General features: G+C 39.9%; 1 protein-coding gene across 1 annotated transcript in view; it reads right to left on the bottom strand.

Moving 5' to 3' along the window:
- The window catches only part of PDLIM5 (PDZ and LIM domain 5), a 123,263-nt gene that overhangs the window by 27,035 nt on the left and 70,529 nt on the right, over nucleotides 1-25,699 (bottom strand). Inside the window, exons 6-16 of the mRNA XM_030449502.1 lie at nucleotides 23,906-24,330; nucleotides 18,845-18,862; nucleotides 17,402-17,574; nucleotides 15,794-15,830; nucleotides 13,522-13,551; nucleotides 11,744-11,878; nucleotides 10,898-11,014; nucleotides 7,003-7,182; nucleotides 6,123-6,197; nucleotides 5,036-5,191; nucleotides 3,607-3,738 (exon numbers count right to left, since the gene is read on the bottom strand). Of these exons, the coding sequence (XP_030305362.1) occupies nucleotides 3,607-3,738; nucleotides 5,036-5,191; nucleotides 6,123-6,197; nucleotides 7,003-7,182; nucleotides 10,898-11,014; nucleotides 11,744-11,878; nucleotides 13,522-13,551; nucleotides 15,794-15,830; nucleotides 17,402-17,574; nucleotides 18,845-18,862; nucleotides 23,906-24,330 (1,478 nt within the window). The remainder of the gene's footprint in view (nucleotides 1-3,606; nucleotides 3,739-5,035; nucleotides 5,192-6,122; nucleotides 6,198-7,002; nucleotides 7,183-10,897; nucleotides 11,015-11,743; nucleotides 11,879-13,521; nucleotides 13,552-15,793; nucleotides 15,831-17,401; nucleotides 17,575-18,844; nucleotides 18,863-23,905; nucleotides 24,331-25,699) is intronic.

The raw sequence follows: 25,699 nt of genomic DNA, 5'->3' as shown, positions 1-25,699 counted from the left end.
GCTTCCCAAGGGAAAAGCTTGAAGCTGACAGTGACAGAGGGGACAGTGTTGGCCTCAGGGCAAAACTTCTGACAGGTCTTGGGCATCTTTGTGTGGTCTTTTCAAGCCTAGAGTGAATAAACTCAACTCAGCACCAGAGTTAACTTAACAGGCAGGCTGGTACTGCAGCTTGGCAAGTGTTTCCAATGGAATATTGCCCACCTACAATGGGCTGCAGGGAACTGCTCACATTATTTTTCCTGAAGTGAAGCCTCTAACCACACCATTGCCTGGGAGCCCAAATGAAGTGTTCTTTATGGAGAGAAAGCTAAATCCACCTTTGTCTCACTTGGAAAGAAGTGCTGGACTCTGGAGATGTGCAGCCTTTTAAGTCAGTCCTAGAAGCAGACACTGACTGAGAAACATGCCATGAATTTTCAGCAAGTGCAGCTACCTTGAAGAGATATAGATGAAAGTAAAATTACAAGAAAATCGGTTCTATTCTGGCCCAAACCAGGACAAACTGCTACAAGATACTTCTCCTAAGCTTTACAGCAAGGTATTAGCACAGCTGAGATAAAACTTGAATTCCAGATCTCAATTTCTTGTTTTAAGCTATGTTAAGTCAAACACATCACATGTTATATTTTGTCCATTGTCAAAATACTCATTAGCTAAAGATATATATATAGCAGACCAGAATAAGCCAGGTATGAGAACGATGATAAAACCCCATGAATGGGAAAAATACATACACCTTTTTGGAAGGGCTTTCTGCTGTAGCAATAGAGAAACAGCAAGACAAGAAATCCTGAGTGTGGACCTTGTTCTCACCTCTACTGCAAACCAGTCAAGTTTTTAAAACCTAGCAGCATTAGAAAGAAGAAAATGCAAAATAAAATAATAAAAAGCAAGATCAGAGGAAGTCGTGTGGGTGGCAATATTTCCATATATACATAAATAAATATACATATTTATAGGGAGGGTGAATGTAACCCTAAGCACTAAGCAGTGCTCTCACAGAAACAATTCCAAGCGTCTTTAAGAATAAGAATTATCTCAGAGTCAACATCAGTGTTTAACTTTAAAAAGCAGATTATTCTCTTTTAAAGCAGATTATTCTCTTTTAAAGTAACTGTACGTGGTGTAGTGTCAGGTAGATAAAACAAAAGCCATGCCAACACCCATTCTTTTTAGCATCTCCCAAAGTTCCATAGATTTTCTGCCATGTGATCTCATTTTCTAGCAGAGCTCCAGTCCTTGGAAATGCAAGGTCTTGAATACATCACTTGCTTTGCTGCATATAGGTATCGTATAGAACCCCAATGCCCCATAAGGCCATCACTGTTGCCATCAGGAGGCACACTAAGCTTAATGAAAACTGTATGGCTGTATAACAAGAAAAGTTCATTTCTGAGGAGTTTGGGAGGGGAAGAAAACATGTACATGTTCAGGACCACTTCAGGGTATTTCAAAACAGATATTAAGCCAGCAAAATGCCAAGTTCTCTGGCAGCTACCCAGTGCAGATAAAGCAGATAACATAAACCCCAGAGATGTTTCAGCTTATTTACTTGGCTTTCTTGGTTAAGCCAATTGTTTTTGGAGGAAGTTATCCTACTATACAATGTCACATACTCATCTCTAGTTATGGAACATAGTATTTCAGCTCTACTTATTAATAATTGTGTTGTGGGATGAAATAAGTTGCTACTTCAAGTAGCAATTCAGCAATGCATTCATGGACATATTGCAATATGTCATTAGATGGGCAGTATTATAATATCTACTTTCTCATAGTCATTTGATACATGTCTCTCAAACCTTTTTTTTTGGTTTGTTTATGGTCTGACAATTTATTTGTTTTGATTGATCTTTGTTGACTCTAAAGGAGAATATGTACTTACTGACAGTAAGCTGGAAACATAATTTTTCACCCTCTATCTTTCCTATATTATTCTTGATCCATATAATATGGCTGTGCTCCTTTTTTTACTAGGATGAGGCAGCACAAAACTTCCTTTCTATAGCTTCATTTACTGGCAACACCTTCCTCTGTACCAGTGCTGGCAGCTCAGGATTATAATAAGGAAAACATAAATCATTATCTGATATGATGTATGATAACTTAGACCAATACCACTTATTTTAGGGGGAAAAAAATCCTTCAGACCCACAATGAATGCATATATTCTCACACAAATGCTACTGCTATGTCAGGTTTTCCAAATTTTAGGTCATAACCTATTTGGGATCCCAAATAGCCTGAAAATAACAGGATTCCTGTATGGCCTTATGTCACCACCTGTACACATCAATCTGAACCATGATAACCTGGCTATTGCAATTGTTTAAGAGAAAATTTGTTTTTCACACGATTAGAAAGAACATTTTAAAAACCCTAATACTCTTTATTTCAAGCTCTTCAACCTAGGATCTGATATATCTAACACCATAAGGTCTTTTGGGACAACCTTATGTGGTCTCCCTGTATTCCTGCTGGCTCCTTGGCACAGTTCTTTCCAGTTCTACCAGCTCGAAGAGTAGAACCGTGGAAACTCTTCAGAACTGCACTTTGACTATTGACTACTGACTATTTGACTATTGCCTTTGACTATTGCAGATTATTTGGCATTAATTTTTTCCTTTTAAAGTGGACGTACTACAACATCAGCAAGTCTGATACTACTTAAGATTGTCTGTCCATGGGCACCTAATAACTACCATTTTCCTTCCCCAAAGTTAGGAATACCTTAGCCTTTTACAGTGACCACGGAAGCCATGAAACAGGAAGGAAAGATCTAATACTTACTTACTACATAGAAATGTTTCACAAGGAGAACCCAGCTCTACTTTTAATCGGGCCTTATCTCTTAAAAGTGTTTTACTCCTCTGAAAATGCAAATAAGTACACAAAGGCTTACAAATAATTTCTTCTTGAGGACAACTTAATACACACTGTCCTGTAAAGTAACCAAATAGATTTCTGCCCTTGAGGTTGAAGTCCCTTACATAAAAGCAGTTTTCACAGTGTTAACACAGCTGCGGTCAGGAAAAGAGAACAAAAAGTCCTGGGCACTGAACAGAATCCCTGCTGGAACAAAGAGCCTAGACAGCAAATAAGTCTTAAAATAGTTATTTCCTGCACCACACATCACTTATTTGATTTTATAGTCTAGAAGTGAGCTTGGAAAAATAACAGCTCTTTGTTCCCAGAGCACCCTTGCAGCCTAACATGCCGCTTGCTTGCTCAAGCAGCTGTTGCAAATAATTCACCTGGATGGAGGTTTCCAGCCAGAAAATCTTGTTTCTTCTCCAGCCAGCTACTTAAGAGTGATGGAGCCTTGCTTGGAGGTTTGTGACAATCAGAAGACCACCCGGTGCAAGTGAAGAACCCTTTGCTTAGTATGGTGAACTTGCACAAACAGCATCAGCAGGACCAGGCAGTGCAGATTAGTTCTGCAAAGAGGTGAAAACCACCAGGACTTGGGGTTGGAAACCTCATGCCAAGAACCACGGCAGGAAAACTGCTTCCAAAGTGTGCATACAACAGCCACAGAGGTTTGAAAGGAGCAGCCAGATTCTTGGGAGTGGTTGGTGCCAACCAGGTGCCAAACTCAGACAGTACCTTTTGATTTTTGGCAACTCCAGAGCACTTGGGGGCTTCCTGGAGAGGCCGGTGGCCTGCAGAGGAGGCTTGGTGACAGGGGTGATGAAGAGGGCATCCAGGAGGGAGTGGTAGGCACTAGGATCAAAGAGTCTAGCAAGCATTTAAAATGATGACAGTAAAGAAATGAGCGAAACACACAAAGTTCAAGGTGGCCAGAGCCACAGAAAACCCCAAAACCTTTACAAAAAGCCTGTACATTCTGTAGCAGTAGGAAAAAATTGAACCTAGAATAAACGATTTAGAAATTATGTCTAAATAAGTGGAGATCACATAGCACAGCAGGTAAGACAACCCACTGGGGTGTGGGAAGAAATTAATTTTATTTTCATCATTAGTAAAGTAAAATAGAAATATTTTTTAAATAGTGTTAATTTTATATCTTCCTCGTTCTTTTTTAATTTCTAGTTTTTCTAATTTCTAGTTTCTAATTTCTAAGTCTAATTTCTAGGTTTTTTTCTAATTTCTCCTCCTGCAGAGGAGGCTTGGTGACAGGGGTGATGAAGAGGGCATCCAGGAGGGAGTGGTAGGCACTAGGATCGAAGAGTCTAGCAAGCATTTAAAATGATGACAGCAAAGAAATGAGCGAAACACACAAAGTTCAAGGTGGCCAGAGCCACAGAAAACCCCAAAACCTTTACAAAAAGCCTGCACATTCTGTAGCAGTAGGAAAAAATTGAACCTAGAATAAACGATTTAGAAATTATGTCTAAATAAGTGGAGATCACATAGCACAGCAGGTAAGACAACCCACTGGGGTGTGGGAAGAAATTAATTTTATTTTCATCATTAATAAAGTAAAAGAGAAATATTTTAAAATAGTGTTTATTTTATATTTTCCTCATTCTTTTTTAATTTCTAGTTTTGTGTATGGTTTCTAATGTATGTAATATATTAGAACATGAATATAATTTAGATGTACCTAAATATACATATATTGGACATACAGGCTCAACATTTTTTCAGTGATCTAAGTGCACAACTGAAAAACTTGAGACCACTGGTCTAGGGAAGCCTCTATAAAAAGCAACACAATAAAGATTTAGATGCAATGCAGAGAGTTATTCCCTTCAAGCATCCAAAAGTTACTCAAAGATGTAGATTATCCTTTGTCACCCCTGCAACAATTATTTTTTACAGCTATTTTTCTGACTGAACCTTAATAGGGATCACGAGGATCAGAAAGGTAGAATTACTCACTAAGTTTCAGAGTTTGTAGCAAAGCTAAAAATATGGCTTGGGCACCTTGGGCACATTCCATGACTTTCCCACCATGCTACTGGGGAAGAGCTGATGGTTCCACAACCTCACCAGGAACTGATTATTCCTGTACAAGTTTAAACTGTCTTAAACTGAGCTAGAAAATGTTAATTTTAAAGCTGATGTCTACCTGGCCCGGACAGCAATGGCAGCAGACACTGCAGCAGCAGCCATGCTCTTGATTTTTGATCTCTGCTTGGATGGAGAGATAACAGGAAGAGGAGCAGGTCCAAACTGGGGCACACTTCCCAAAGGATTTTCCAGCAGTACTTTACTAGCACAGAAGCTTTGAGCCAACAGAGGAGAAAACAGAGAAAGATTGACAGAAACACAGGACAGTACCAACCACTGCAAATTATATGAATGCAGGTTTCCAGCTCACAAAAGCATCAGGTAATGTATTAGATAGCTGAATACTAATGTAAAAAAAAGCAATTTTAATTTCACCCACAAATAAAACTCTCCCCTCATCAAGTCAGGATTCAGCATCTGTAGTGTAACAAGGCAACCAGGTGCCACTAATTGCCAGGGAGTGAGCATGAGCTTCTGTCTCAGGACTCACCTTTTATTGGCCCCCTGGTCCTGCTCATGCGCAGTTGGGGCCCGCCCTAATCAGGCACAGGTGGGCTTGACACAAGCTCATGCCCACTGCCTGGTAATTAGTGGCACCTGGGTGCCTCGTTACACTACAAGCATCTATCAGCCTTCAAATTTCCCATCTCAGATTTTGCACCCTTGGATCATTCCCACTGAACTCCAGGACACTCCACATGGATCCATCTAAGTCTCCATGGTGCTGACAGGAAAAGGCCCTAAAGATCATTCAGTTGCTTCTCTTTTTCATAATAAATAATAAACGTGGAAATCTCTGAAATATTTGGTGACATAACTTCAGTAGGTCTACTGCCTTTATTTTCATTTTCCCTAATTATTAACTGGTTTGGGAGGAATGCAAACAGGGCAGGAAAAAAGTGAAAAAAACCATATTGGCTCCAAAATTGTTTCTAAAATGGTGAATCCACAATCCAGACTCTATTTTAAAATGTCAAGATTATCCACAGAATTGCTGTGCATTTAAGAAAAAAATCACTTCAGAGCAAAACACTCCAAGCACACAACTATAACTTTATGTTACTTTCAGGTTTAAATGCAAAAATTTTGTCTGAAATCCTTGCTTACACCTAGCAGTTGCTGTAGATATAGCTGGAAAGATTTACCTTGTCTGGCTTACAGATGTTTTAGACTGACAGCTTAAAGACCTTGTTTCACAAGGATGCAGAGATGCACCATGCCTGCCCAAAAGCAGCAAGAAAAGAAAAGTCATTAATCAAATACTTACTACACTTCCAGCAATGCTAACTAAAGCCCAAGAGTTGATGTAAAGATTTTTAAAGTCCTCTTTACATATAAAAAAGAAAAGAAAGGAAAAAAGGAAAGGAAAGGAAAGGAAAGGAAAGGAAAGGAAAGGAAAGGAAAGGAAAGGAAAGGAAAGGAAAGGAAAGGAAAGGAAAGGAAAGGAAAGGAAAGGAAAGGAAAGGAAAGGAAAGGAAAGGAAAGGAAAGGAAAGGAAAGGAAAGGAATGATTTAGTATCTGGATGTCCTGGCAGTACAGAAATTAGTGCTTGCATTTTCCTCCAGAAACTTTGGGTTACTGGACAATTAAAAAATGCACATTTTATAGCAAGGGTGACTAAACTTTGAATGCCAGGTGAATGAAATATATCATACATTATGTTCACTGTGCTGTCCCTTTCCCAAAAAACCTTCTTCCACACTTTGACACTGCATATTCACCCCACATCACCAGCTTTTGACATCAGTCACCTTCCAACTGCATCTCCTACCCATGACTGGTTTCTCCATCTCCATCTAAAGGTCCACTTTGATTTTTTTAATTATTTTTCTAACTTCTCTCTGACAGCTATTTCTGATTGCTATGCAAATTCCCAAAGCAGCATCGAGGGCTTGGAGCCTCCTGTAAGCTGCTCCCCTCTTGCTAGCATCATCATAAATAAAAAAAAAAGTCAGGTAAAAATGCATCTTAAATTGTATTTTCTGAAAAATAGTATTTTTCTAACCCAGCTGGCTTGGATGTACCTGGCAGGAACAGGAGGCAGCTTGAGGGCCATTTGCACAGGGGGAGCTGCAGAAGGTGGCCTCACAGTGACAGTGGTGAGCACGGGCATCTCTGAGGTCTGCGTGGCCACTGCACCCGTGGCAGGGAGAGGAGGGGATTTATCAGCTGTCAAAAAGTTTGCTGCATCTGGAGTTATTTTCCTAGTTGATAATTCCACATGTAATTTCAGACGTAATTACGAGACAACATATGAAGAAGAAATCTCTTATTAGATTAAAACCACCAAACAAACACCAAAACTCACAACTCTTTTTAGCTTCTTGCATCTTTCTCAAGAACAGGCAAGTAGCACACGATGAGGTTTATTTTTATTCCCTAGAAACCAAATACTCATTTCCTAGGACTAAGGCCATGCTGAAATGAGTTCTTTGTGGTATTTTTATAGCTGAAGTTTGTGAAATTAGAACCAGCCTTGTTTAACCACAAAACCAAACTAAATGAGTAGTTTAAAGTAATTACTCAAAAAATTTAAAACAAACTTGCACAAGAGCACAACCAATAATATTAGAAATTCTGCCCAGTATAACATCACTCTTTAGACACTGCAGCTACTTGGTTGCTGGTATTTAAAACCTGAACAACTGCAAGTTCATGAGGTGGACACTTGAATAAGGCTTCCAAAGGATTCTCTAACAGAAGCTCTTTGAAATAAAAAATAAAAAAAAGGATGATAAGTAGCATTCACCACAGGATAGCAGTATTTCTCTCCCATATTTTAATTCCTTCTGCTTGTAACCAAACCAAACAGCTGGTAAAAGATACAACAGTTTGAGGTCATTAAGTCCAAGACCTCCTCCTCTCCCAACCTGATGTTCATTTGCAACTCCTGACTTTGCAAATTCCCTTTTGCATGATGACTACATCCAAAGGAAGTTGTTTGGGAAAACTGATGCAGGAATGTCAAACCTGACAAAAAGGAGATTTGGCTGAGTTGAGGAGAGTACAGCAGCAGTTATAACAATTCACAGCAAAACACAGGATGCAGAGAATGTACCTCAAGTTCTTCATGACTTCATATTGCATCTTTATGAAGCATAAAAGGGGTCTTGAAGAAGGCAAGGAGATGGGGAATAAAGCACATTGTGTATATGTTCCAAAAACAGAGCAAGTGGAATCCATACCTTATTAATTCATATATATATATATATATACACACACACATATAAATATATATATATATATGCACATACTCAGTGTATTTTTCACTTGCTTGGAGAGTAGCTAGAAAACTGAGATTATAATTTCTGCAGAGAATGTTCTTGGCTGTACATGGAAAAGAAAGAACTGGGCAGGGACTGGCCTGAGAGCAGCCCTGAGGAAAAGGACCTGGGGGTGCTGGTGGATGAGAAGCTCAGCATGAGCCAGCAGTGCACACTTGCAGCCCAGAAAGCCAATGGGACCCTTGGCTGCATCCAGAGAAGCCCCATCCATCCCTGGAAGTTTTTAAGGCCAGGCTGGAGAGGGCTCTGAGCAACCTGATCTGGTGGGAGGTGTCCCTGCCCATGGCAGGGGGGTTGGAACTGGGTGATCTTAAAGGTCCCTTCCAACCCTGAAAATACCATGATTCTATGAAATTGAGTAGCATTACACAATTATAGTAGTTGGCTATATTGCCACAACTCTAGTTTGAGCTTTCAATAAGGAACTAAAGCTATAATAAAAAAGCATTACACTTTATGTTATGGAGTCTGCCTTACAACCAAACATAACTCTAATCCAGTAATGAAATCCAGATCCTTCACACATTTCATACACATTGCTCTTTCTCCTCCTTGGTGGTTCAGGAGTGGGTGGTACAAATCACAAAGTTTCAGCAAAGAAAAAATATTTGAAAAAATAAAGACCCATGCCAGTCATTGACTAAAATCTGGGGCTTTAGTGGCAAAAGCAAGTCTGCTGACCTTTGGATATCCCAGTTCTGCTATGCTCAAAGTCTGATATGGCACAGACCAGTTACTTCCTACAAATTTCTGATAGCTGCCATTTTATAAAAAGGGACTTTTAGGATCAGATTTGGATTTATTTCCCACTAAAAAGACTGTAATAAAAGTAGCAACATAACTAAGTAACAAAACAAACACCAAATATAGTTGCTACACTGATGACCTCTCATTTCAGGAGAGAATTGAGACTGTCTAGCTGTAGCTTTATGAAATAATTTATGTTTTCCTTTCTACACTCAATGCTAAGCTAATTCTTCCTTCTACAGACTTGCAGAAGTTGCTCAGATTTCTGCCCTTCATGAGCAGAAAATACTTATCATCTATTTTTTTACCTATTTGTATAAATATTCCAGGTTTCACAGCAAACCACCATAAATGTAGCTGCTCTTTCCAAGTTCCCATGGCCCATTTTAAAGCTGCTCTCTTCCTAGGTTAATTTTGCCAAATAACAATCTCAGAGCCATAGATCTTGATCGAGGGTAGATTTAAATTTCCTTGCCCTGGACACAGATCCAGAACTAGGATTTAGAAAAAACTCCTTGGTATGCAGAACAGAGTAGTTGTAGTAGTATCTGCAGCTCAGTAGGTGTAATCATAGTAGAGTTTCATTGGCAGACATGAAAAATCAACTATTAAAGTAGTACTTTTGCCCCTGGCTTTCTCATCCCGGGCTTTCTGCATTAAAAACCCCCAACATCATGAGTTTTACCATCCACGTTTTGTGTGTATTTTTCATGTTTGGTGATTCATAACTACTCAACATACCTGCTTCCTGGGATTTAAGAGAACATGATGCTGAAACCAACACAACCACATCTTCTTTTCTGTACTGACTCAAACCAAAGGTTACCTGGTACTGGCCTGCTGTCCAAGCAAACCTCTGTCATCTCCCACCATCCACTCCTCACTAATCTCATGTTAGCTTATAAAGGTACATTCTTCTCTCAGACATCAAAAAAAAAGCCCTCAAAAGATGTTGCAATGAAACAGATTTGATTTTTTGTTGTGAGGTTTCACCTCACCTTTCTCAGCTCATTGGGACTATTGCTTTAATTACAATAGTATCAGATTTCTAGTTGCAGAGCCCATACAGGTATCAGCAATAGTATATTCTTGAATGTTTTTTACATGACAAGTCTCTGCAAAGGGGCCAATTCATCAAATTCTCATTTTTAAAGAAGCTTTGTTTCATGTCATAACTTTGTGCTTTTGCACATGTGATGAACACTAGCTACCTGGAATTAAAAAAAACATCCCATGCTATGAAATACAAACCATCAGAAAATGTTATTTACTTTCAGTAATAGCATCATAACCTTCCAAATTACTGTCAATGGCTCTTACACCCAAAATTACTGTAAATGTTTAGCACTCAGAGATAACCTCGAAAGTACCACCAATCTGGCAAGTGCTGGTAAAGCTACCCAAGGCCACTACAGGATATTTAGTAGATAATCATCTACTTGCCTTTGATGGAATCATACAAGAGCAGTGTTACAAACAAAAGAATCCACTTTTTAAAAAAAGCTTTTTAAAATGGACCTTCCTGTTTGTTGAAAAAAAATCTGAGTACACTTTTGAGTTGTGGAGACTGCTGAACCTCCATTCAGGTGACAGGGTGGACACTCACTGACAAAGTACTGACACCCAGTATTTGGTGTCCTAAATACCAAAGTATTTTGTCTTATTTTAAGTGGTATTCACAAGCTCACTCATCAATCTGCCCAGCTTTATTTTATTTTTCTTCTCCTTCCCCCTCCTCTCATTTCCAGGAAAATCTCTAATCACAGCAGGTTGATAAAGTTTAAGCAAATGACAGACAATCCTCTCTCCCCTAAGACAGACAAATCTAGGCTAGAACAACACAGAGATAGATAATTTACTGAATTAAAAACCTCTCTGAATGATTTACCTCCCAGGAGCTGCTGTGGCAATGTGTTCAGAAAGCCTGGGTGAGGGGATGCTGCCAAGGGAGGACTCTGTTACCAGCGAAATAGCTTCTTCAGGTTCTGGTCTAGCCCCACTTTCACTCCATTCACAGTAAAAAAACCAAATAGAAATATACAGAGAAAGATATTTGTAATCCATAATGAAACTGTATGCTGAAGAGGAAACACTGTGCAGGAAAGTGTTAGTAAATTTGGGAAAAGAAAATAAAAATCCCAAACCTATAAACACTGCGTTTACAGCAAAATTCAAATAGGGGCAGACTTGCAGGAAGTGTCATGCTTTTAGTCAAGGTTGAAAAGTCTCCTACTGTTTAGAAACTCAGAAACCTAAGTAGCATTTCACAGCTACTAAGGAGAAACAAGTATTTAGTATTACAATATGTGACAAGATTTTTAGGAAATATCAGATAAAACACAAGTGTTTGTGGGCATCACTCCCGAAGCTTTAGATGCTTTCTGCTGCAACTTTTTTGGTGAAGGTTAGACTGTATTTTGAGTTGAGATGGGGAAAAAAAAATAAATCTAGAAAATGTCTTAAAGCCTTCTACTAGAAGAAAGGCACCAACCAAACATCTCATTGTAACACATAAAAAGAAAAGTTAATGTAGGAGGTAGAGAGGAATTACAACCACAACTTGTAATTAAATTAGCCACAGAAGTAGGCATTGCTGCCTTTTGTTGGTTTGGGTGTTATTTTGTTTGCTTTGTGTTTGTTTTTATTTATATTAGCATGCAGAATTAATTATTTTAATAAAGTAGGGAGGTGCTGATAACTATTAAACAGACTCAGGAATAACCATGGAGCAGACCTCATAGTTGGTAAAGTTGTGGGTGAAAACTGTGGTACAGGTGGCATCTCCAAAATCTGGGTAGCTACAGAGTTTTTATTCAGATTAATACAGGTATCGTGGGCTCCTGCTCCATTAGGTAGATCTGAAGTTATGCTTTACAAGTATTTATAACACAGAGGGGAAAAAAGAAACAAAACCAAAAACATTATTTATGACAGGTTGTATCAGGACTGACCAAGAGTAAAGGACAAATATTTTTGAGTGGCTACGGATTAACTGAAATATAAAACTGGAAAATCCAAACACATCTTTACTCAGGACAATGAACTGACTCTAAAGACCAAGACAAAACCTGTACCTGGCTGCTTAACAGGAGGTGGTTAAAACATCTAAGAGTACTGGAAATAGGAAATAGGGTACTGAAGAATTGGAACTAATCAGTTACTAAAGCACATAAATATGCTTAACATAACAGATAGACTTTGCCTTTCTAAGCTTTAAAGAAGTGCTTTAAGTACTGTGATTTACACATTTCAGTGTCCCCCTTTTTCCAGCTGGTCAAAAGAAAAATCTATTTTATCCAGAAAAATTCCTAGTGGGTTACAGTTTAGGGACAAACAATAATAAAAAATCCACCTGGGCATTTGTCATGGACAATGCCTACCTGAAAAGTTGAATATTATTAAACTGGGATATCCATATGTAGATTACTGGTGGAAGAATAGTTTCTACTTAATTGCTTGTCATATTCATCCTTCTGGGTGGCTTCTTAACTAAAAACTTATTCAATTATTTATAGAAAACCCACTCAGGATATATTTTCAAAGGTAAGATGTATGCTGAGAACTGGACGTGAGCTGGGGCATGCTATCCATAAATAGAAAAGCAGTTCATAGATTGCTTCAGAAACAGTTATGAATTCCAAATTTTATCAACAAGTGGTGTAAAATGGGGATATTGGGCAAAGAGATGACACTTAAAACAGGAAATGAAATTAATTTCACACTTATACAAAACAATTTTTGAACTAGTGATTTATTAATATGAATTTATAGAAAACTAAGGATCTTGGCAGCCTTTCTCAAACTATTCTCATATCCTCAATAGATAGACCCTATGACTGCTTAATTTTAGAAAAAACAGAGGCTTCTATACTTTGGATTATTAGAGATACTTTTAACGTCCATTTCTTACTAAAGCAACTTGTCCTTCAAAGGGTTAAGAGCTGGTAAGACAGAGAAACATAATGGTAAGTGAAATAATGACATGAAGATATTTTTATTACCTAGGGAAAGTTTCAAAACAGAAATACTTGAAGGTTAAGCCATTCTGCCCTTACAAAGACAACTTTAAAGTGTTTCCAAGTTATAAACTCTCCTGGTTTTCATTGCTCTTACGTCCTCTGAAACTCCCATCTTCCTTTCTACCCATAAAAATCCAGCAAAAACATTTTAATTCCCTACTTCCTATTTCTACTTTGATTTCTTTATTATGTAGAATTATTATATTGTGCACTCAGTAACACACTTGAGTTTAGTAATAGAACACTCACTACTGAGTTATGCAATGGAAATGCAGGGGGAAATTACTGACTGGCTTTTCTCACCTTAACAGTCTTAAGTGAAATTATTAGTCAATATTTTCCCCTACTGTCCATAGGAAGTTAACCCAAAAAGTGTGCAAGATGTGATATGCCCTGGTCCATCATTCCCAGTGCCACTCTACTTGTACTTTATGCTGTGCATTGTTAGGCATCCACATAAGTGACTGTTAGTGATGGATAACTTGGCTGTTACCTGAAGTCTCCATTTTCTGTTTGGCTTTTCCTAAAGATAAAATGACAAATACCATAAGCTACTGCTAAACTGTATGACAGTATAATCCATCTGAAAAAGAAACTCAAGCTTAAATTACTTTCAAAGGTCTATTCCTTTTTAGTTTCAAAGTTGTTGAACAAAATAAAAATAAAAATAACAGCCCCCTTCATCTGTAGAAGCATTTGCAGTGGACATTCACTTCTTTACAGGACCAGTTCCATCAGAAGAGTGTTCTGCCAATTGCAATGGTTCTCATTAAGCAATAATGAAAGATCAGGCTTTTATATGGGCTTTACAAAATTCACCTTTGAGCTCTGAAACTTCTCTGATTCAGTAAGTGTTGCAAAAGCTGTGAGCAAGTTTTCCTTGGTAAAATACAACCCCTCAACAGGTCACCCATTTTACTGATTGCTGCAAATCCTGTGTCCATCTTGAGAATACAAAACACATGCCCCATTTTTAACAAGATCAGGAACTCTCCCTAGCTCTGATACTTTTGTACCATTCAGATTCTTTCTTCTACAGAAGAGGGATTTAATTCTCTCACTATGATCTGTGAAGGTGCAATGCAAGTACAGCTGCATGCATGAGAAGACTGTTCAAGGAGTCAGAGGGACTCAAAAGAAAAAGAGACAGAGGTAAGATAAAAGCAACTTTTATTAAAATACTCTTCAAGCTTCAGAAAGCATAAATTAATGAATGTGTAGCTACTATAATACATTATTTTACAGGAGAACCATAGGGCCATGAAGCTTTTATAAACACAAGAAAGCCTAGAAGCTTCACTCTGCAATAAATAAATACTGCCATCTTATCTTGTTCTTGTTAGAGGATGTGCTGAAGCTCTTACAGGTCCACAGCAAAATTCTGCTCAATTTTTTCTACATTTTCCACAATATAAACATGTTACTAGCTTAAGCAGCAGAACCATTATAATGAACTTGCACTCCGATTCACAACATCAGATTATTATTTTTTTTTCATTTTGTGTTTTATTTGCTTAAAAGCAGTCTGTCTTCTTGCTTTACTTTGTAAAACATTTACAACCATTCTAAAACTGACCTGCTGAAAATCTAGTGAAATCCAGGATAATTATCCTGTTAAGTACAACAGTCTGAAATAAGTGCATACAGTCCCCTCTTTGTCTTCTTTGTCCCAAAAATCAAAGTAATACAATTTTTTATTCTTTTGTTCATAACTTTCTGCTTTCTAGCAGCCTACAGTAACTCAAACTCAGCAACGTAAATGGCTCCTTGGAGGCAAAAAAGAATTGCAACAGCCATCTCCTCCCCACGTTGGGAGATTCAGTCACCCAAGTTGTTCCGTTTTAAATAAATGTTTTTTGTCAACTAGAGATTAGCACAAAATCAATTTTTACACATCAGTAGGAAAGTGTTAGAAAAGTATAGAAAAGGCTAGAATTTCTCTTGCAGTAAGGCCAGTGAAATATGCTTTTTTTTTGCCTTTTTTTTGTTTTTTTTCTCAAAGCAGATGGAAAAGAAGAAAAGAAGAAAGTGTTTGTATTTTGCTTTTGCAACTTGGGTAAAATCACTGGACATTAAGAACACGTGCTGAGACTTCATGGTGCCAGTCACGTAATTTTGTATATTTGGGGCTAAGGACGTGGATGGGAACCTTTTCCCTGTGGAAAGAAGTGATAGAAGAAAAATAAGAAAGAAAGAAAGAAAGATAGATTGTGGTCAGCAGTTTCACAAGCGAGCATGCACTGTCCATGCACTATTCCTATCTGCATTACTGCCTTCCTCTCTTGTCAAAAATTTGGATCCAGTGTTAGGCAAATAAAAAAACTCCCACATAGTACAAAAACTATTGGGTTTAGCCTCTGGTTGGTCCTCATTTTGAACAAAGCTTATCCCAAAGCAAGGAGACAGCTGACCCTCGTTTGCAGTCCAGAACAGGAATACTTCCCAGCTCTGCCCTGCAATCTGATTCACACTCACAAATCAAAAACACCTGGGTAAATGCAGGTAAAGGGAAACACATCCACAAGCTGACCTCCTACACAAAAGCAAATCAGTCCAAGTTTAGGGAAAATCCCAAACCTCTGTGCAAAAGTTAGGACTGGAATGCATCGACACATTTATGCAGAAAAAGATCTGGATTTTTACGTGCTGAAGTAGCAACATTTTTAAAACAGCCATACATCACACAAACACACCAAAACTCATCAGTTAAGAACTGAGACATGCAAAGTATTAAAGTAAAAGAAAAACATTAAACATCAACTCACTTAGTCTTCTTCGGAGCTTCACTTTCTGATGCTTTCGCTGCAAGAAAAAAAGAAAAAAATTATTTTCTCTGGCACTAAAGACATTTTACCATTTTACCATGAGATTCTCCTCTGTACTAATGCATTCACCACTGCAGGAAATGACAAGAAGGCTTGAGAGGATTCTGCAGTTCTAAATATGCCCCTGTGGAAATGAGGTATGTCCATAAAGGGCACTGAAGGGCTCTTCGAAGGGCTCCTCTGTCAGCACGGTTGCTGAAAGACAGCTCTGCTGGTCCCTGCTCTTTCCCTGAGCCCACCCTCTACACTGGCATGGAGAATGTTGAGTTGACAAAGGGCAGATGAATGGAAGCTAGATGGAAGCTTGAAGGCATTTCTTTTGGACAAGCATCCAGTGTGTTTGCCTCAGATGATGCTCCAACCATGTTTCTGCAGCCAGTCTGCGACCCATCGAGGTGCCAGAGGACTGCACGTGGAATAAGGTAAATTCCCAGCCCTGATTTTATGTTTGGCAAATGTAGTTGCTGTCACTTTCTTACATTATTTCTCACCAGGATTAATTGATCAGGTCTCAGTCTGCTCTTACAAGTTTTAATGAGATAATTCAAAGATGCACAGTGATCCATTAATAGACTGGTGGAATGCAGGACAATAAAGCAATCACATAATTATACAAGTTCAGAACGTTTATCCTGCCTGGACAATAATCCTTATTTAGGGAAATGTTATAATTGGTTTCTAGACTAGATAAATGATAGCTACTTCAATGAAATAAGCCTCTGGGGAGGGTGGTCTGATTTCCTAGCTGCCTCCTTTATTGTAGCACGAGCTGTGCAAAGCAGAAGAATAAAATCATCACTTCTCAATTAACTACCTCAGTCTTAATGTGACTAAGCTTACATCTCCTGATGGCATCTATAATTGTTTTTACACAATATAAAAGATCTCAGGCCACTTATTATAAATGGCAGGATAATAGAAAATTGACATTTTACCATAAAATTGTCAGAGGGACATGACCTTCTCTTCATCACCTGTGCCAATCCACAGTGCATGCAATCACACCACAGCATAAGCAGAAGATGGAATTTTGTGCTAGGAATAAACTGTGGAACTATGGATTTCTGCTGCTGATTGGTTAATTCATTACAGATCACATACCTTTGTATGACTGTCAAAGATCTTCTACATGCCTAAAAACACCTTAATTTTGGGGGGGGATTATGTATGAACAGGAATATTGCCATTTTGGTGACAGAAGAGGGGAAAGAACAGATATATATCTGTCCATGTCTTTGGAAATAGAAATGGAAATTGTACAATTTAGCTAGAATGTATTAATACTCAACTCAACCAGGAATAATGCCCAGGAATGTAAATGTTCCGAGCTACTTAGGAACTGTAGGAGTTTTACAAAAATATTTTTCTATTCTGGTCCTCTTGAACTTTTTTCTTTTAAAGAGCTCAGCAAAACTCTGCCTACCGGATTTACTATGCAAGAGGGAAAATCCCAGAGATGTAGCTGAGTCCTTTTACTACCCCCAGCATTTAAAAACACCTATTTGTCCAAGGCCCTTCCTTTTATTTCATTTATACCAAGCTACTCACTGTGATCGGTGCCGGTGATTTGGGCAAGAATTCGGAAGGAGCGGGACTGGGTGGTTCCGGTCCGGGGGTGCCAGTCTTCAGTGTCTTCAATCAGTCTCTTCTTGCTGGCATCACTGTGGGTGGGGGTGTGGTAAAACTCTGTATAGGTGTCCACGATGTGCTTCCGTGGAGGGCTGCATCAAAAAGAGGTGAGCAAAAAGATTCAGGGACTGCCCGGGCTGAGGTAGCTACAAAGACCCAAGCAGAACTGCATCTTTTCATAGAATCATAGAATCATAGAATTAGCCGGGTTGGAAGGGACCTCAGAGATCATCTAGTCCAACCCCTGACCCACCGGAGCAGTTGCTAGACCATGGCACTGAGTGCCACATCCAGTCTTTTTTTAAATGTCTCCAGGGATGGAGAATCTACCACCTCACCAGGCAGTCCATTCCATAGCCTAATCACCCTCTCCGTGAAGAAATTCTTTCTAATATCTAACCTAAACCTCCCCTGGCACAACTTAAGACTGTGTCCTCTTGTCTTGTTGAAGGTCGTCTGTGAAAAGAGTCCAGTTCCCACCTCGCTACAGCCTCCTTTCAGGTAGTTGTAGACAGCAATGAGGTCTCCCCTGAGCCTCCTCTTCTTCAGGCTGAACAGCCCCAGCTCCCTCAGCCTCTCCTCATAGGGCCTGTGCTCGAGTCCCTTCACCAGCCTGGTTGCCCTCCTTTGGACCTGTTCCAGGACCTCTACATCCTTCTTAAACTGAGGGGCCCAGAACTGGACACAGTACTCGAGGTGTGGCCTCACCAGTGCTGAGTACAGGGGAAGAATCATGTCCCTGGACCTGCTGGCCACGCTGTTTTTGATACAGGCCAGGATGCCATTGGCCTTCTTGGCCACCTGGGCACACTGCTGGCTCATGTTCAGTTTCTTGTCGATGCAGACTCCCAGGTCCCTTTCTGCCTGGCTGCTCTCCAGCCACTCTGTCCCCAGCCTGTAGCACTGCATGGGGTTGTTGTGGCCAAAGTGCAGGACCCGGCACTTGGCTGTGTTGAACCTCATCCCGTTGGAATCGGCCCAGCTCTCTAGTCTGTCCAGCACAGCATTTAAAAGCAGCATCTGTGCTTGGATGCAGATGTGCAGCACTGAGCTCTACAGGCACCCCTACAGAATCATAGAAAGTTAGGGGTTGGAAGGGACCTCAAAGGGTCATCTGGTCCAACCCCCCTGTCAGAGCAGGGTCACCTACAGCAGGAACACATCCAGGCAGCTTTTGGATGTCTCCAGAGAAAGAGACTCCACAACCTTCCTGTGCCCCTGCTCTGGACCAGATTCAGTTCTCTGAGCCAAACACAGCTTTATAATTACTCTAACCTGACTGAAATAGTCTCCTTTGTTTCACTGCAGGAACATTAAGAAACAGTAAAAACCAATATTATCAAGATACATTCAAACCTTTACCGTTTGGGTGGGATTTTCCTTGGAGACGACAGAGTAAGACAGCAAGAGAAAGTTTCCCCAGCATGAACAGGAAAAGGAGAAAAAGGAAGCAAGAAATAAAGTCAGAAACTTGTAAAAAGAAGTGCAGCTAATTATTCTGTTGAATTATTTTTATGGGAAAGGGCATTGAAATCCAATTAATAGTGATACCCTCATTCTACTACCAAAACTGCAGCACAGAACTCTGCTCCTTTAAACTCTCAGTGATTCCCTTACAAGGATGAGAGGGGAATTTTATTTGGTAAAGCAGGGCAGTCTACTTCTTTGAGATAAGGTGCCCCTGAAGAAAATCTCCCCTTGGTTCACAGGAGGCAAAGCAGCAGCTCTGTAAAAGGGCCACTCAGTGCAGACCATAACGTTTGAGCTTGGAAAAGCCTCAATCAGAATCCAGCCATTTGAAAGCATAGGAAATCATGCTCTGAGCATCACCTGGAGATACTGATGCTTGATACCCTCTCAAAGTAAAAAAACGGGGCAATCATTTGGGACCAAAAGATTAATACTATATATATTGCACAAATTCTACATTTGTTATCCCAAAACATTCATCTTTCAGACCCTTTGTACACTTTTTTTACATAATTTACAAAATTATGCCCCAAAAGTACCTCCTAAGACATAAAAATTATAATAATGATTTCATTAAAAAACCACACACACAAAAAAAATCAAACCCCAAAACTTTAAAAGTCACTTTTGGTTTTGCCACTGCTTCCCCAGTGTACTTTTAATGCCCAAAATATTTCTGGTGAAAGGTGGAAAATATGAATAAAGTGATGTAAATCATTAATTGTCAGCAAATAAGGATTAGGCCCATGCCATAGAATGCATTAGTAAATACTTAAGCTCAAAAGAATGCTGGGCAGAATGATGTAAAAGGTATCACACAAAATTATATCAGAAGATGGGATTAATTGACACACAGCATTAGTGTAGTACACGTACACATATCAAAGTTAGTAGAAGAGGAAGAGGTATAAAAACAAACAGTGGTATTTCCAGGAGGAATACAACTAGTACAGAGAAAAATGAAGTAAAGCATCAAAGCAGTTAATAGGGAAAAAAAAGAAAGAAAATTAAAGCAGTAATGAAAGGCATAGGACTATATGGAAATGCAATTATATAAAGTGCAGTTGAGTTCATTGTGAAATAAAACATCTTTCACATTTGTTGAAAGTGGTATTAGAAACAACACAGCCCGCTGACTTCTCTTATGGATCCTAATGGCCCCTCTTTAAGGCTTGAGTCTTCTTGTAGTAACTTATTGAGGCTACAAGGTGGTGCCAGAGACAAAGAAAAAAATCAATGAAATTGTCTGGAAACTGGAAACTCTCTCTACCTTAACTCAGCCTTGAGGCAAGGAGAGAAAAACCAAGAGCTCAGATCGTATTTATCCTTCCTAACATGTACGAATCAAAGTATATTAATTGTTAATCTTATTTTTGTTGAATTAATTCAGTATTAGGCCTTTCATTCCATAGTCCTCAAACCATTTTTGCTTTTATATTTCAAGGTTTACTAGCTGTATTACCAACACCAATTAGCCAAAGGAATTTACCAATACACACAAACATGACTCAAATGTTTTGCAGAATAAAAATAAGCTGCAAACTGTAGCACAGTGAAAAGATCACATCACATCCAAGGCAGACAAAACCATTTAACTACTTTTAAAGGCACTAAGAAAAGCAGAAGCTGTTTTGCAAAATTTACATTTAAAACCTTAAGAGCTATGATTTTGCAAAACAAGAATACATGCTGCTTATTCCAACAGAAAAAATGACCAGAATTCAGTTCCAGTGCTGGTGATACTAACTTTGTCATTGTTGTTATCTGCAAGGGAAAAACAAAAACAAAAACAAAAAATATTTGACGTGTTAATACATTTCTTTGCTTCTTGAAATATTACAGGAGTTTCCGAAACCAAGCTCTGGCAAAGCCATATATCATGGAATTCAAACTTACAGTCATCAAGAGAACCTACAAAGGAAAAACTTAGCCCTGCTGAGCTTAAACTGGATGAAGTCTGTGGACATCTTACCTGTTTTAAGCAGCAGGCACTTTCTCATGCAAGAGTTGGCAAGAAGATCTTGATAAAAACAGAATTGCACACAGCCTAATGACAGCAAATCACTTCCTTTCGAAGCCAGGACTAAACTAGGGAAACAAAACTTCCTTCCTCATCATGAAGTGAAGGCAAAGAGTTTATATCCTGAATGTGGTTCAAGGGCAGCCAGGAAGAAGGGAAGAAATTCTGAGAATGACTATGTGCACGTCTGAAGAATTACATTTGGTCAACAGAGCCACCCATGAACAAGAATTCTATGTTTTTTTGTTTTGAGAAAATGAGTAATACAAAATGCAAAAGTAAAATGGAATTTTAGATCAATTATTTCTAATATTTCATAAATGTCATCGATTCCATTTTAGATGGGGAGACAGTTAATCCTCATTGCAGAAATAAAATTTTTCTAAGTAAAACCAAGTAGTGTAGAGGCAGCCCAGCATAATCATTTCAGGGAGTTTGTTTGCTTGGTTTTGGTTCCTGTCTTAGGACTGCAAGACAGGTAGCCCAAACACATGGCTCTAAGAAAGATGGCAAAATTAAGTAGGTTTTTACAGCTCTACATTTTCAAGACTTCTCAAAACCCATCTGCAAGGTTGGCACCCAGACCAGGATTTCTTCACCCATCTGCTGTGATACTCTTCAAGTTTTCAACCCCTCACAGAAAGGTAGGGCAGGTAACAGCCTTCACCCAGTCATCCCATCTTAATTGTCAAGTGCAGCATTTCCTCGCCCCTCAGTTCAAGAAGGAGAGGGAAGTGCTTGAAAGAGTCCAGCGCAGAGCTACTAAGATGATTAAGGGAGTGGAACATCTCCCTTATGAGGAAAGGCTGAGGGAGCTGGGTCTCTTTAGTTTGGAGAAAAGGAGACTGAGGGGTGACCTCATCAATGTTTTCAAATATGTAAGGGGTGAGTGTCAGGGAGATGGAGTTAGGCTCTTCTCAGTGGTGACCAGTGATAGGACAAGGGGTAATGGGTGTAAATTGGAGCACAGGAGGTTCAAGTTGAATATTCGAAAAAATTTTTTTACTGTAAGGGTGACAGAGCCCTGGAACAGGCTGCCCAGGGAGGTTGTGGAGTCTCCTTCACTGGAGACATTCAAAACCCATCTGGACACGTTCCTATGTGATGTACTCTAGGTGGCCCTGCTCTGGCAGGGGGGGTTGGACTAGATGTTCTTTCGAGGTCCCTTCCAACCCCTAGGATTCTGTGATTCTGTGTGATTCTGTGATTCCTTCTAGGACATTTAATTTTGTAGCTATTTTTCATCTTTTACAATATTAATTGATGGGTTTGAGTAGTCCTTACACTGTATTTGCTAAAACATCCCTGGAAAGACAGGGATGGTGTGCCACAGTCTTTCAAAAAGTCTACCAGCATGGAGCAAGTACTTGGGATCCCCAGATTCCATCCAGATTCCATGTGGTGTGGACTCCAGCCACCAGCTGTTTGAGAAAGGGCTGGAAGTCACTATGACAATGGTGTGATATAAAATGCATATGGACTATATTATATGAGCCCACATATGGAAAATATTCATACTGCAATATAAAGGGAATTGTTACCTAAAGAATTCCACACACACCCTCCCCTCCATGAGAAGCTCAACTGAAACTACAATTTGTTCTGCAATTTAGCTGATGTGGATATTTACCTTTCTGTAGGGTTTTTCATACACTGGGAGAATAACATAGGAGAGAGGCACTAGGCCTATTCCCCCAGCCCTTTCCTTTGAGGGATGGGCAATAGCAACCACAGCTTGTAGGTTTTAAGCAAGGTTTTATGTTTTAAGAATAAAGAGAACCCCACAGTTCCCTTCCTTTCCTTTTTGTTACTAATTCAAGCTGCTGGACACTGCTGCTGGACACAGAGGCCAACTGGCATGGGGCTGCTCATGACCAGTGTCCTCCTCTTCCTGCCACACAGCAGCAGCTGGGAACTGGTCCCTGCCCAGGAATTTCTGGGAGAGTCCTAGGCAGCCCTGGCCAAAAGTGTGCCACCAAAACAGGGCAGCAGTGCAGGTCCAATTGCTCAGGATTGCTGCTTGTGTCACTTTAATTTACTATTATCTATTGTTTAGTAGTCTAGGTGCTACAGCAGATACAGAATATGCCTTCCATGCAGCCTTGCAGTCCCTTAAAGGTTAGGTCTCCAATATCCATTGTAATGCAAACAAATACTTGAATACTGAAGTTATTCAAATTTTAAATCTGTGTTGGTTTTTTTTTTTTTTAGGGTGAGGGTAACAGTTATTGAGATATTTACATTGTAAAGCTGCAAAAAATCTGCTCAATCCCACCAGATGAATTCCCTGTGCTGTTGTGCAGAGAAGTAATGCAACATCTGTCCCTTTGCCTCCCCCTCTGGGACTTTGCTTCACTGGTCCTGCTAGGGCCATGGTCTTTCAGAACATCTCATTCCAGGCCACTACAATACCCCCTGACCCTTCCTGCCAGGACCATGGTCTTGCACAGCATCTCATTCCAAGCCACCAAAATACCTCCTGACCCTTCTTGACAGACTGCTCTGCATTTTCCAGTGCCTGCTGCTTTAAGTACCCATAGAGGGAATAAAAAATACAGTGAGACACAGACATTGAGATTAATACCAGGCTTGTTGTAAGGTCCAGAACACACCGTGATACAACCCATTACACAGAGCACTTTGTGGTTCTGATTCAACAGAGCTGTGACACTCTATAAACTGAGAAGTCACAGCTGCAAAAAAAATTATCACTGAAAATCTGGCTCAGCACTCTGGAGCATCCTTTTTAGGACGCCATCCTCGCTTTTGAGCTGTGTTTCACTCAGCCCTTAAACAAGCCCAGTTTTGGGTTTTTTTGTTTGGTTTTTTTTTTTTTTCTGCGAAGAAAGAGCCTCACAGAAAAAAAAAACAAAACCAACAAACCACCAAAAAAAAAACAACAAAAAAAAAACCACCACGCAACCCCCACCTACCCATTTTGCTGTTTACTCTCCCCCTGGTTTTCTCTCAATCCTCGTCGCGGCCCCTCGGCTCCGTCCTGGGTGCCGTCGCCGGCAGAGGCGCTGGGGGCGGCACTGTGCGGGCCGGGCTGCCGTGGGACATTAACTGCAGGTTTAGGAGCGCTCGGAGCTGGCGGCCCCTGCTCAGCGTTAGGCTTGGCGTTAACATGCAGTCCGGGAGCAGCGAACCGGGCCGGGTTGGCAGAGGCCAAGGATGGAGCCGCTGCTTGGGCCGGGGTGAAGGCGGAGGACGGTGATGGGATGGAGGTGATTTTGGGGAAGGTGACAGCTCCGAACGGCCTCGGGGTCTTATTGAAAGCCACGCTGGCCGCGGCAGTGGGTTTGGGTGCGGCAGCAGAGGCAATGGGCACAGGCTTAACTACTTCTGTAGGTTCCCCCTATGCGAGATGAGAAAACAACACACAAAAAAAAAAACCACACGCAAACCCCACACCAAACGCTCTGCGCATTCCGCGGCAGGGATTTTGGCTGCTCGCAAAAGGGGGTGGGGGGTATAACCTGCCTAGCGTGAAAGGAAGCACAAGAAGCAAGCGACACGAAGACTGCACCCGTGAAATGGATGGAAAAAAACCAAAAAAAAAACCCCAAGCCATGCGTTTTTAGGAAAGGGAAGGATCCAAGTGTGCACGATGGACGTGAAATCCCACGATGCTGACTCCTCTCAACACATCCAAACCAGACACCCCACAAATCAAATGCAAGACAAGCTGAAAAACCACTCTGTTGCAAAAAGCACTGCTTAAGCCAGGTGGAAAAAATTCGTGTTTTTCATTAAAATCCACATTCCACCTCTCAAACCCAATTTGAGATAATGCAGGTTCCCCATACACAAATTACACGTGTGTGTGTGTGTGTGTACAGACACACTGTGTAAGATACTCATCTGTTCCTGTGGCTCTGGAGAACAGCACCAGAGCCCTGGAGAACAGCACCAGAGCCCTGGAGCTTATTTATTAAGATGCCAGAGCTTCAGGAATCTGAGCTTTTCCCAGTCGCACTTCATCGATGTGCCCCAATGTGTTTATATACCCTTCTCAGATGAAAACAGGCAAAAAAAGAAAGGTGGCTTGGGTTTTTGTTTGTTTTTCTCGGGTTTTTGGGTTTTTTTCTCTCTGAGAGCTATGTATTAACATGTTAGTTCCAAAACTGTGGCCTTTCAAAATCATGGTCAGCAGAACAGTTATATACTATATATTTCTTTGTTCACTGGAGACCATTTTCAAGCACAGGCCATTCGTAAGAATTTTCAGGTTTGTAAATGGTAAAATGGAGATTTTGGAACTATTGCTTGAGAAGATAATATCAGAAGAACTCAGGAACAAATAATTCCCCAGGGCTCTAAGGAAAGCAAAGGGAATTGTTCTCTGTAACTCTAATATTAAGATAATCTCCTTTCAAATACAAAGAATGATTTTAGCAGTCATTAAAAAAATATCCCACCACCAAAATCCCTACTACTATTACTCTCTTAGAGATAGAAAAAAAATATTCAGCAATGTGTTTCTAAAAAATAATAAAAAAAAGAAAGGTCTTCTTAGAGTAGATTTTTATGGTTTTGGTTGGTTGGGGTTTTTTTGTTTGGTTTTTTTGGGAATGCTCATAATCTTAACATATGGAAACAGAGCATGTTATATTGAAAGGAAAGTTTGAATTACAAGGAAAGTTTGATTGATTGCTTATCAACAAGAGGGTTTGACAGCTGGGTAAGTTAGTGCCACATGCTACATTTCTTTGTTGTGATGATGA

This window comes from Calypte anna, chromosome 4A (genome assembly GCF_003957555.1).
Source record: "Calypte anna isolate BGI_N300 chromosome 4A, bCalAnn1_v1.p, whole genome shotgun sequence".
NCBI classification, from domain to species: domain Eukaryota; kingdom Metazoa; phylum Chordata; class Aves; order Apodiformes; family Trochilidae; genus Calypte; species Calypte anna.
The sequence above is the reverse complement of the archived record's forward strand: the minus strand, read 5'-3'. Positions and strand labels throughout refer to the sequence as shown.